Raw genomic sequence first — 12,526 nt, forward strand, 5'->3', positions numbered from 1 at the left:
ATCTTCCAACTAAACAAACCTTCTGCCTTTTTTTTTCCCCGAACCAACTTCATCTTATATACTGAATCCCATCTCCCAATCGCAGGCTGCAGCTTGGATGATAGAATCCCTACAGTACAGAAGGAGGCCATGTGGCCCACCGACCACAATCCCACCCAGGCCCTATTCCCATGGTGGAACAAGTATTTACGCTGCTAATCCCCCTGACGCTAAGGTCAATTTACCCTGGCCAATCAACCTAACCCACACATCTTTGGAATGTGGGAGGAAACGGGAGCATCCGGAGGAAACACACACAGACAGGGGGAGAAAGTGCAAACTCCACACAGAGTGTGGCCCGAGGCTGGAACCCGGGTCCCTGGCGCTGTGAGGCAGCAGTGCTAACCACTGTGCCACCCCTCCAATCGATCTAGCATTTATTCTACTTCAGCTGTAGGTCTGGCTTTATCCTTCAATTTCCAAGGAGCTACAAGCTGCATAATACCCAAAGCCGACGCAGTCTCCCAGCTGCTTTCCAAACATCTTGCCTGCTGGCCATGCCCTAACTGAATTCACAGAGGTAAGCTCAAAACAAAGAATCTCATTAAGTGCTACCCATCTCCATGGCAATGCGACACACAGTGCCTACTCCCAGATGCTAATACAAATTAACTGCCTTCCAATTCCAAAACTTTTCTTAATTCTGGGAAATCACTGGAATATCATGTCCTTTACTGGAATATCTGCAGGCATTGTGGGTGGAACCTTCCCATAATTTGTCAGGCGTGACTGAAAATTGACGTGTTTCTCTTCAGGTGTGCTGCCGTATTTTCAGACTAGATCATCAGCCACCCTGACAAAAATAAATCTGGGGGTGTGGTTTACATCGTCAGTCTGGCAGAGCTGATAAAGCTGGCTCCATGGAGATCAGGGTGCCACTGTAAAGGCCCCAATCAGCACTGAAGCTGAACTTGTCCCCACGCCCCACCCCCATAGACATGGGGAACCGCTCTTCTGTGCCCCGCCCCCACCACAAAGGTATTGAGGGTTCTACCCTCCCCCACCACAAAGCTATCGGGGCACTTCTCTGAGGGTTGTGAGACCTTGGAACTCCTTGCCACAGAGAGCTGGGCGAGGGGGGGGCCAGAGTCGTTGTTGATGTTTAAGGTTGAGATAGATAGATTTTTGATCAGTGACCGAATCAACATTTATGGGGAAAGGACAGGAGAGTGGACATGAGGAACGTCGTCAGATCAGTCATTGAATGGCAGAGCAAGCTTGATGGGCTGAATGGCCGACTCCTGTTCCTGTTTCTTATGGTCTCAACAGTGCCTGGTTGAGTAGGATGGTGAAAGCAACCAAGTGCTTGAGAGGAGAGAAATGAAAATTGAATGGGTGGCATCAAGGAGAGGATAAAAGATAATTGGTGGCTAAGGCAGGAAGTGGCTGCTAAAATGTGCTTGAGACTGTAAGCCAAGAGAATTTAAATTACCTGGACATGTCAGAGGTCAGGTGGAACAGGCATGGTGGTAAACAGAGAGCAGGAAGGAGACAATATAACAGAATCAATCTAATGTCAAAATCTGAGGCCTCAGTCTATCAGAAAAGTCAGAGAAACGTTACAGTCACAGGCCATTTGGCCCATCTGCAGAGCATCCCACCCAGACCCTATCCCCTAACCCCGCATATTTACCGCGCTAATCCCTCCTAACCTACACATCTTGAGACACTAAAGGGCAATTTTAGCATTGTCAATCCATTTAACCTGCACATCTTTGGAGTGTGGGAGGAAACCAGAGCACCCGGAAGAAACCCACGCAGACATGAGGAGAACGTGCAAACTCCACACAGACAGTCACCTGAGGCTGGAATTGAACCCGGGTCCCTGACACTGTGAGGCAGCAGTGCTTATCACTGTGCTGCCCATGGCTGAAAGTGAAAATGTTGTCCACTGTAATCATTTCATTTGGTTCAGGGCATTGCTGTAATCTGAATGTGAGCAGTTGTCTGCAGTGATTCTGTGGGACTTTCTGCTGGTAAATGGAAAGCTATTTGTTTAGTGGCAAGGTCTCTTTTTATCTCTCATAACTGATTCCAAAACACATTATTTGCTATTTTCCTTGGGTAATTTTACTGTGGAATCAAATTGCTTACATTTTACTTTGCAGAGGACAAGCAGGATAGAGCTCTTTATGTGATTTATACATATTGATTTGAGTAAACAACAGTATCAGCTGGATCACATCTTTTGTGTTTAGAGATAGCATAAGGAAATCAATGATGTTTTCATATATTCATAATAATGTTTGAAACAAGCATTCCCAAATGGCTTGACCGTGTTTAACACAGGTACAATTACATTAATAGGCTGAACAATTCGATTACTAAGGCACCATGACTGTTAGTTTCTGGTGCTTTAATACTCCAGAGTGATATTTCAGGTCTTATAAATGTGTTAATAAATCCCTGGATATGATATCCAAAAAAGCTAACATAACCACAAAACACAAAAAAATCTAATCATCCCAACAAGTTGCTAGTCGTTGGGATACCGATGACCTTCTAGCATGAGTGAGAGAACTGGCTGACTACCACAGCTTGCAGCTCATGGCGAGTTTACAGCAGATGTGTCTTTGTTGTATCCTACACAACAGGTCCTCTGGTTGGAAAAGCAGCTAATTTTTCACTGTTTTACTGGCTTGCATTTCTTTTGCTTTGACTGTGTAGCTGAGTAAATTGGGAAAAGTGATAATGATATTGGCTTCACGATCAAGGTAACAATACATGTTTTCCATGACATATTTGTCAACCTCTCCTTAGCCCCCATCCTATCACTGACCTTCCATCTGCCCCACCGCCTTCTCCAAGTATATAATTCATCGCATTTCTATCCCTCTTCTGTTCTTTAGAAGAGTCATATGAACTTGAAACGTTGGGCAGGATTTTCTGGCCGCGCTCACCCTGAAAAGAAAATCCCGCCCGAGGATCAACGGACCATTCCATGGTCCGCCCCTTATCCGCTAAGATCCCCATGGTGGGCAGAATGGGAAAATTCCCCTTGTTAACCATTTCTCTCGCTGCAGATGTTGCCAGATTGGCTGAGTTTATTTTTGTTTTTATTGACAAATCTTCCTTGCTAGGCCTAACTTACGAAAGCAAATAAGATTTTTTTGGCCCAATATAGCCCCAAAGCTAGCCTTGAGGAACAAAATGTATTTGCTGTGTGGAGAGCTAACTCTAGGATATATTAAACAAAACGTGTTACAAGTTAAAAACCTGAATTCTCATTCACCATTAATTTACTTTCTTAAAGCTGCTTATTTGTGTATTGAATAGGTTTGTTCAGTGTGTCATTAGCATTGTAATATTTTTAAACAAAGGAAACATTTCCTCTCAATATCAAGCCAAGGGATATGTTGTTGCCGCACAGAGAAAATCCATTTTATAATTAATGTCATATGCATATGTAAATTCTATTAGCTTACAATGAGCGTGCTATCTTTGAGTGCTACCCCACTTAGAAACTCTCAAACTCATTCAAATATTAAGCTTTGTAAAGGGGGCTTACATAAATGAATCAAGCACCTGTTCTTTTCAGAGTAGTAAGTATAAATACACTTCATGTAAGATGCCATAGAATTTGCAAGGATATATTGAGGGAATAATGGGATCTCTTGCTCGTGCTTTTTTAAAACACCTTTTAACACCTTAGCTTAAACTTTTTATTATCATTTCAACTTAGATTCATTTCAAATGTGCTATTAATTCTATTTCTCGTGTGATTGCTGTCATTTAGGGCATAAAGAAAATTAACTGTCTGCTGGTAATCGTAGCATCATAATATCATAAATGGCCATAGCACAGACCACAGGCCATTCAGCCAGTTGTAATCTGATGGTTCCCTTCGAAAGCCACTCTGCTTTAAAAATAATATTGTTCTTGAGGGTGTGCAGCGAAGGTTTGCCAGGCTGATTCCAGGGATGGCGGGACTGATGTATGAGGAGAAATTGACTAGGTTAGGATTGTTTTTGCTGGGGTTCAGATGAATGAGGGGGGTTCTCATAGAGACTTATAAGATTCTAACAGGACTCGACAGGGTAGATGCAGGGAGGATGTTCCCGATGGTGGGGATGTCCGGAACCAGGGGTCACAGTCTAAGGATTCGGGGTAGACCATTTAGGACGGAGATGAGGAGACATTTCTTCACCCAAAGAGTGGTGAGCCTGTGGAATTCATTACCACAGGAAGTAGTTAATGCCAAAACATTGAATGTATTCAAGAGGCGGCTGGATATAGCACTTGGGGCGAATGGGATCAAAGGTTATGGGGAGAAAGCAGGATTAGACTATTGGGTTGGGCGATCAGCCATGATTGTGATGAATGGCGGAGCAGGCTCGAAGGGCCAAATGGCCTCCTCCTACTCCTCTCTTCTATGTTTCTATGTTTAATCAGAGTGAGTGTGGCTGTAAAACATTTGGAAAAGAAAATTAAGTGAGCACCTGGTCGGTAAGCAATAAGCCATGCTGTTTGTTCAAATCATTCCGTATCGATTCGTTGTCAGTTTATGGTCAGCTTGGTCATGAAATATATGAGTCTATACAATCCTATTTTTAACAACATTTCCATACTAGAACTGAAATAAACAATTTAACACCCACAGTATAGTGCATCGTAAAATTATTACTCCATAAGCAGGTTTGATAATGGAATTGAGTAAACAATTATGTATTCTAGTGAACATTTTTTTTTGCCTTGCGGAATGGTAATCCATGCGAGTGTGAAAGAATGTTAATTAAAACATACGGTCACAGCACTCCTGAGCTAATTAATGCCGCACCGAGACTCTGGTTAGTTTGCGCGAGCGTGTTAAATATCTTTTGGGCAATCATGAATTCCAGTCATTTTTTTTTATGAAGAATAAACTTTCCTTGCATGTAGTTTGTGCGAATTGTAAATCTATCGTGCTTGTGATTTACGATCACTGCCGAGGTTATCTCTGCTTCTTCAGTTGTGGAAGAGCTCATTGAGCTGTTTGTGGCGTGTAGAATTTCTTTTGATTTCTCTCCCTTTCTGAATTCTACAGGGGACTCTGCCCAGCTCAGTTTGAAGATTGGTTTCCTGGTCGCTGGTGTATACGATGTTCCAATCATAATCACAGATTCTGGCAACCCTCCATTATCCAGCACCTCTGTTATTAAAGTGAAAGTCTGCCCTTGTGATGAACATGGTGATTGTACAGCTGTTGGTGCTATAGCAGCAGCTGGATTGGGCACAGGAGCCATTATTGCAATCCTTATATGTATCATAATTTTGTTAAGTGAGTATTGCAGTTGGAGTGAAACGATTCAATTAACATCAGTAACATGCTAATGGCCTAGTTAAATATTTCCAATTTTCTTCAGTACTCGTCTTGCTGTTTGTGGTATGGATGAAACGCAGAGATAAGGAACGGCAGACAAAGCAACTCCTGATTGATCCAGAGGACGACGTCAGGGACAATATTCTGAAATACGATGAAGAAGGTGGCGGTGAGGAGGATCAGGTGAGGGAGCAACTTAGTCTGTCTCAGTCATTCTAGAATAACCTAACCACTCGTTCCAGGTATTGCGACTGTTTCATTCTCAGGGAAGCTCCTATCGTAAATCCAGCTGTGGACAAGACCTCGGGGCATCTCAGAAAACAAAATTGTCACAGTTCACAAAAATTCAAAAAAGTATTCACGTTGAGTTCAGTCTTATAGAGAGTAGGTAGTCAAAAGGGTTAACATCATTTTTTGCAGTTTATCATCTTCTGTGATAAAACCGTAATTTTGAAACTTCAAGTTCAGTGCTTTTATTTAAAGATCCACTAAAATAGAAGTTTACTGGAATAAAATAATTATGCGATGTTCAGAGCAATGTCCACATTTGACCTTGACGATACTGTTAGCGAAGCATTAGGGCTGTATTTTTAAAACTGGTTTCGATATCTAACAAAAGCAGCAAACTATTACATTTCTGAAAGGGTTCTGGGACTGACATGTCACACTGCAGTTTGGCATTGTACCACGATGCCAAAATATTTTTAATTTGTTGACAGCTCTTGCTCAAAAAACTTTTTTTTCTACTCTACAATTACAAGGAACTTCAGATTGTGTGACGAAGACTAATCCATGTGCTACAATGCATTTAGGAAAATAATATCATTAAAAATTCAACACTAATGAGCTAACAAACATTGGAATATTTTTCATTTGTCATTAGGAAGTTTATTAGGGAGTTGATGCAAAATATTGCAGCAGTGATGGGGATGTGCAGGTTGCTTTAAGTTCAATATTAATGTACTAATAAAACCAATGAGATTATTAACTGAGTTTGATACTTACATGCTCTCAATGTGATATTTTACCATTCTCTTGCATTTGTTTAAATTGTTCTTGCATTTGTTTGTGTTTGCTCAAAATTGGTTAACTTGCCTCAAGCATTCTAGAACACAGGAGGAGTGAAGTTTTATAAGTTTCAGTGGAAAAAAAATCTGTGCAGGTATGAAAGAGGAAACCTCAGATAGTAAATGCATGAATTTTTTTGCTGGTTATTAACATGAGGATTTTCATCCCCTGTTAGATATGCACGTATTACATTGTTCTGGATCTATTGTTTTCTTCCTCTCGAGACATTGTTTACTGTCTTGGATGTTGGATCGAGTTAGTATATAAGTTTTAAACTGAGTTAGAACATAGAACAGTACAGCACAGAACAGGCCCTTCGGCCCACGATGTTGTGCCGAGCTTTATCTGAAACCAATATCAAGCTATCCCACTCCCTATCATCCTGGTGTGCTCCAAGTGCCTATCCAATAACCGCTTAAATGTTCCTAAAGTGTCTGACTCCACTATCACTGCAGGCAGTCCATTCCACACCCCAACCACTCTCTGCGTAAAGAACCTACCTCTGATATCCTTCCTATATCTCCCACCATGAACCCTATAGTTATGCCCCTTTGTAATAGCTCCATCCACCTGAGGAAATAGTCTTTGAACGTTCACTCTATCTATCCCCTTCATCATTTTATAAACCTCTATTAAGTCTCCCCTCAGCCTCCTCCACTCCAGAGAGAACAGCCCTAGCTCCCTCAACCTTTCCTCATAAGACCTACCCTCCAAACCAGGCAGCATCCTGGTAAATCTCCTCTGCACTCTTTCCAGCGCTTCCACATCCTTCTTATAGTGAGGTGACTAGAACTGCACACAATATTCCAAATGTGGTCTCACCAAGGTCCTGTACAGTTGCAGCATTACCCTAGAGCTCTTAAACTCCAACCCCCTGTTAATAAAAGCTAACACACTATAGGCCTTCTTCACAGATCTATCCACGTGAGTGGCAACCTTTAGAGATCTGTGGATATGGACCCCAAGATCTCTCTGTTCCTCCACAGTCTTCAGAACCCTACCTTTGACCCTGTAATCCACATTTAAATTAGTCCTACCAAAATGAATCACCTCACATTTATCAGGGTTAAACTCCATTTGCCATTTTTCAGCCCAGCTTTGCATCTTATCTATGTCTCTTTGCAGCCTACAACAGCCCTCCACCTCATCCACTACTCCACCAATCTTGGTGTCATCAGCAAATTTACTGATCCACCCTTCAGCCCCCTCCTCTAAGTCATTAATAAAAATCACAAAGAGCAGAGGACCAAGCCCTGATCCCTGTAGCACTCCGCTAGCAACCTGCCTCCAATCCGAAAATTTTCCATCCACCACCCCCTTCTGTCTTCGATCAGACAGCCAGTTACCTATCCAATCGGCCAACTTTCCCTCTATCCCACATCTCCTCACTTTCATCATAAGCCGACCATGGGGGACCTTATCAAACGCCTTACTAAAATCCATGTACATGGCATCAACTGCCCTACCTTCATCAACACACTTAGTTACCTCCTCAAAAAATTCAATCAAATTTGTGAGGCATGACTTGCCCTTCACGAATCCGTGCTGACTATCCCGGATTAATCCGCATTTTTCTAAATGGTCGTAAATCCCTAATCGCATCATTGATTTTCCATCAATTTACCAACCACCGAAGTAAGACTAACCGGTCTATAATTACCAGGGTCATTTCTATTCCCTTTCTTAAACAGAGGAACAACATTCGCCATTCTCCAGTCCTCTGGCACCATCCCCGTGGACAGCGAGGACCCAAAGATCAAAGCCAAAGGCTCTGCAATCTCATCCCTTGCCTCCCAAAGAATCCTAGGATATATTTCATCAGGCCCAGGGGACTTATCGACCTTCAGTTTATTCAAAACTGCCGGGACATCCTCCCTCCGAACATCTATTTCCTCCAGCCTATTAGCCTGTAACACCTTCTCTTCCTCAAAAACATGGCCCCTCTCCTTGGTGAACACTGAAGAAAAGTATTCATTCATCACCTCGCCTATCTCTACTGACTCCATACACAAGTTCCCACTACTGTCGTTGACCGGCCCTAACCTCACCCTGGTCATTCTTTTATTCCTCACATAAGAGTAAAAAGCCTTGGGGTTTTCCTTCATCCGACCTGCCATGGACTTCTCATGTCCCCTCCTAGCTCTCCTAAGCCCCTTTTTCAGCTCATTCCTTGCTAACTTGTAACCCTCAATCGAGCCATCTGAACCTTGTTTCCTCATCCCTACATAAGCTTCCCTCTTCCTTTTCACAAGACATTCCACCTCTTTCGTGAACCATGGTTCCCTCACTCGGCCATTTCCTCCCTGCCTGACAGGGACATACCTATCAAGGACTCCCAGTATTTGTTCCTTGCAAAAGTTCCACTTTTCATTTGTTCCTTTCCCTGACAGTTTCTGTTCCCAACTTATGCCCCCTAATTCTTGCCTAATCGCATCATAATTACCTCTCCCCCAATTGTAAACCTTGCCCTGCTGTACGGCCCTATCCCTCTCCATTGCAATAACAAAAGACACCGAATTGTGGTCACTATCTCCAAAGTGCTCTCCCACAACCAAATCTAACACTTGGCCCGGTTCATTTCCCAGTACCAAATCCAATGTGGCCTCACCTCTTGTCGGCCTATCCACATATTGTGTCAGGAAACCCTCCTGCACACACTGCACAAAAACTGCCCCATCCGAACTATTTGACCTACAAAGATTCCAAGCAATATTTGGAAAGTTAAAGTCCCCCATGACAACTACCCTGTGACCCCCACACATAATCTGCTTAGCAATTTCTTCCTCCACATCTCTATTACTATTTGGGGGCCTATAGTAAACTCCTAACAACGTGACCGCTCCTTTCCTATTTCTAACCTCAGCCCATATTACCTCAGTGTGCAGATCCCCCTCGAAGTGCCTTATTGTGCATTATTGCTTTATTTAAACACATTTTTGTAAGTTGGAAAAGTAAGAAACTTGCAAACTGTTGCTACAGGGCAGCACAGTGGCACAGTAGTTAGCACTGCTCCTCACAGAGCCAGGGACCCGGGTTCAATTCCCGGCTTGGGTCACTGTCTGTGTGGAGTTTGCACGTCCTCCCCATGTCTGTGTGAGTTTCTTCTGGGTGCTCCGGTTTCCTCCCACATTCTGAAAGACGTGCTGGTTAGGTCATTGGCCATGCTAAGTTCTCCCTCAGTGTACCTGAACAGGCGCCTAAGTGTGGCGACTAGGGGATTTTCACAGTAACTTCATTGCAGTGTTAATGTAAGCCTACTTGTGTCTGATAAATAAACTTTACTTTAAATTTTCATATTGACCTCATTGTCAATTAGTGGTTTTCTCCACACCTGAGCCTCAATTGGTTCATCTGAGGTTAGTTGTTATATGACTTTAATCTTGCGCTTCATGTTTAATGTACCTTCTCTTGAGGTGAATAAATAATTGCTTAAAAAGTGTTTGCATTTCAGGGAATTGGTGCAATTCTTGTGGTTGCATTTCAGGCAGAGCATATTAATGTTATCAAGATTTGGGAAATTTACAACATAAAGGTAGAATATCCAAACTAGCAGAATGAGGCAGCCCCGACCAATATATTTAATCAAACTTCTTTGCATTTACAGTAGCTATAATACATTATCCCTGTAACTGAAATCACTATGGACTCCTTCCAAGCCCAGTGCACTGTGACTGCTGTGTGTACTATCTACAAGATAAACTGGATCAACTCACAACACTTACTTTAAAAGTATCTCAAACCCCTAAAACCACCTAGAAGGACAAAAGCTGCAAAATCACCGCTCTCTCCAATTTACACATCATCCTGATTGAAGGAATAGCAATATATGTCGATGTTGTTGGGCCAAAATCCTTAGATTTGTTACTTTATATTACCACGGAAACATCATCAGCATTAGGACTGCACTCATTCAGCAGCAAATGCACCACAACCTTTTCAGGGCAGCCTAAGGATGGGAACAAATGCGGCCTTGAGAACAATTAAGTAAAACTGTTATCTCAGAAACTTTCAAAAACAGTTGTACGTAACAGCTTTCTCATGCATACTCTCATATGAAATATAAAATTAAAGAGGGTCTTTTTTGTAAAAAATAATCTAAAAAAGTGCTATTTCTAGATATGAGATCCCATCTGAAGTATCCAGAATGAACACAGCCAACTTGAGATTGACATTAACATAACTTTATGTTGAAAATGCAATAGATGCCAGTGTTAAGAGTATCTCACTGAACTCTTTTAATGTAAAATTGTAAACACAGGTTATTTATCATTTTTACAACTGGAGAGTCAAACTAATTTCATGGAAGTTTAACAAATTCAAGAAAGCTTGGAAGAGAAGTGAAATTGAATTGGATTCATTGATAATTCAGGAAGCTGGGATAGGCAGTAAAACCAAGCTTGGGTTACTGTCTGTGTGGAGTTTGCACATTCTCCCCGTGTCTGCGTGAGTTTCCTCTGGGTGCTGCAGTTTCCTCCCACAGTCCAAAGATGTGCAAGTTAGGTGGATTGGTCATGATAAATTGTCCATTAGTGTCAGGGGGATTAGCAGGGTAAATATATGGGGTGACAGGGATAGGGCCTGGGTGGGATCGTTGTCGGTGCAGGCTCGATGGGCCAAATGGCCTCTTTCTGCACTGTAGGGATTCTATGATTCAAAACAATTCAAACAAAATTACTGTGAAAAAGGATTGGCTTTGTAATTTACTGTGAGTATTAATTGTCATTGATCGATATGGTGCATTGCTAAATTTGTGTCAATCATTCATATATTGGATATTTCTCAAGGTAACATTTTTAGGTCTAGTAAGAACTAATTCCGGTTTTGCCCCTTAACGATTGAGATATCCATTTGTGACACACAGCATTGATGCAAACTTAATTAAAATGCCGACTAACATATGATCAATATGCCGACACATCTGTCATGTTAATGATAGATACCATTTTCAAAACAGGGCTTAAATAGTTGACTACTCTCTCACATTAGTGAACAAATGGGTTGATGGTGACTGAGATTTGAAAGACAAGCAGGAGATAAAAGAGATAGGTTGGCATTTCATCAGCTTTTTACATCTGAAATGAGGCAACTTGCAGCAGACACAAGATTAATTATTGTTCTCCATTAATAAACTATTATTTGATTGCATATCTGCCAGCAGTACTGGCAGAAATCACTTCGGGATCAGGTGGTGTTGGAAATTCTTGCTGTGGGTGGAACAGAGATGTGGGAAAACTATGCAGATTGAAAGTTTAAGAATAGGAAAGTGCATCTGGAGACACATAAAGAACTGGAAAGAATAATCCAGCCCATCAAGCTTGCCACTTCCTGACATAATGCAACCACGAGCAATGGGCCCGATTTTACGGGCGCGAAATCGCAGTAAAGTTGGGCGTCGGGCCTATACCGCGATCTGCACCCGATTCCGAGCAGATCGCGGCTTTACCGACACCCGATTCGGGCGCTGGTCCGGCCCGCACCCGAATCGGGTGGCCCGACGATTTAAATGCATTAGCATGCATTTAAATCGACTTAATGAACCGCGCGCCCAACCCTACCGCCAAATCCCACTTTACCGTCTTCTGGCCCGTTCCGGATCCGCGCTTTTAGCAACCTGCAGAAGCGGATTTCTATTCTGAAGGGGAAACTCCGAAGCCCTCTCTGCCCTTGTGAAGTCACCATCCTCCTCGACCATCCTTCACGGACCACCCCCCGCTAACCACCCCGGCAGACCCCCCCCCCGGATCAGACCCCCCTGGGAGGCAGGCCCCCCTCGGCTGAGCACACCCCCAACCTACCTCGATCGCTGGTCTCCCTCCCCCATCCTTCTGTTAGCAAGATAAGCGGTATGTTCCTCAGCTCGATCCACTTTGGTCAACACAAAGATGGTCCTTCTGCCTTGGGGTCCATCTGGCTCACCAAGTCAGTTACAATACTGTGTTCAGCATCTACTCAACCATCTTGGATACAAAGGATAATGAATGGTACTGGTCGATCTTCCTGGTTCTGTAACATCAGGAATGGCTGCCGACACCAAGGATATAATTTTTAGCATAAGCAAGGCTTCCATGCAGAACCCTAATGCCATTATCCTTTGTATCCAAGATGGTTGAGTAGATGCTG

General features: G+C 42.8%; 1 protein-coding gene across 1 annotated transcript in view; it reads left to right on the top strand.

Annotated features, from left to right (window-relative positions):
• LOC144508504 (cadherin-4-like) overlaps positions 1 to 12,526 on the top strand; it is a 650,983-nt gene that overhangs the window by 600,501 nt on the left and 37,956 nt on the right. The window contains exons 13-14 of the mRNA XM_078236483.1: positions 5,063 to 5,296; positions 5,382 to 5,521. Coding sequence (XP_078092609.1) covers positions 5,063 to 5,296; positions 5,382 to 5,521 — 374 coding nt within the window. The remainder of the gene's footprint in view (positions 1 to 5,062; positions 5,297 to 5,381; positions 5,522 to 12,526) is intronic.

Source organism: Mustelus asterias, chromosome 20 (genome assembly GCF_964213995.1).
Source record: "Mustelus asterias chromosome 20, sMusAst1.hap1.1, whole genome shotgun sequence".
In the NCBI taxonomy this organism is placed as follows: domain Eukaryota; kingdom Metazoa; phylum Chordata; class Chondrichthyes; order Carcharhiniformes; family Triakidae; genus Mustelus; species Mustelus asterias.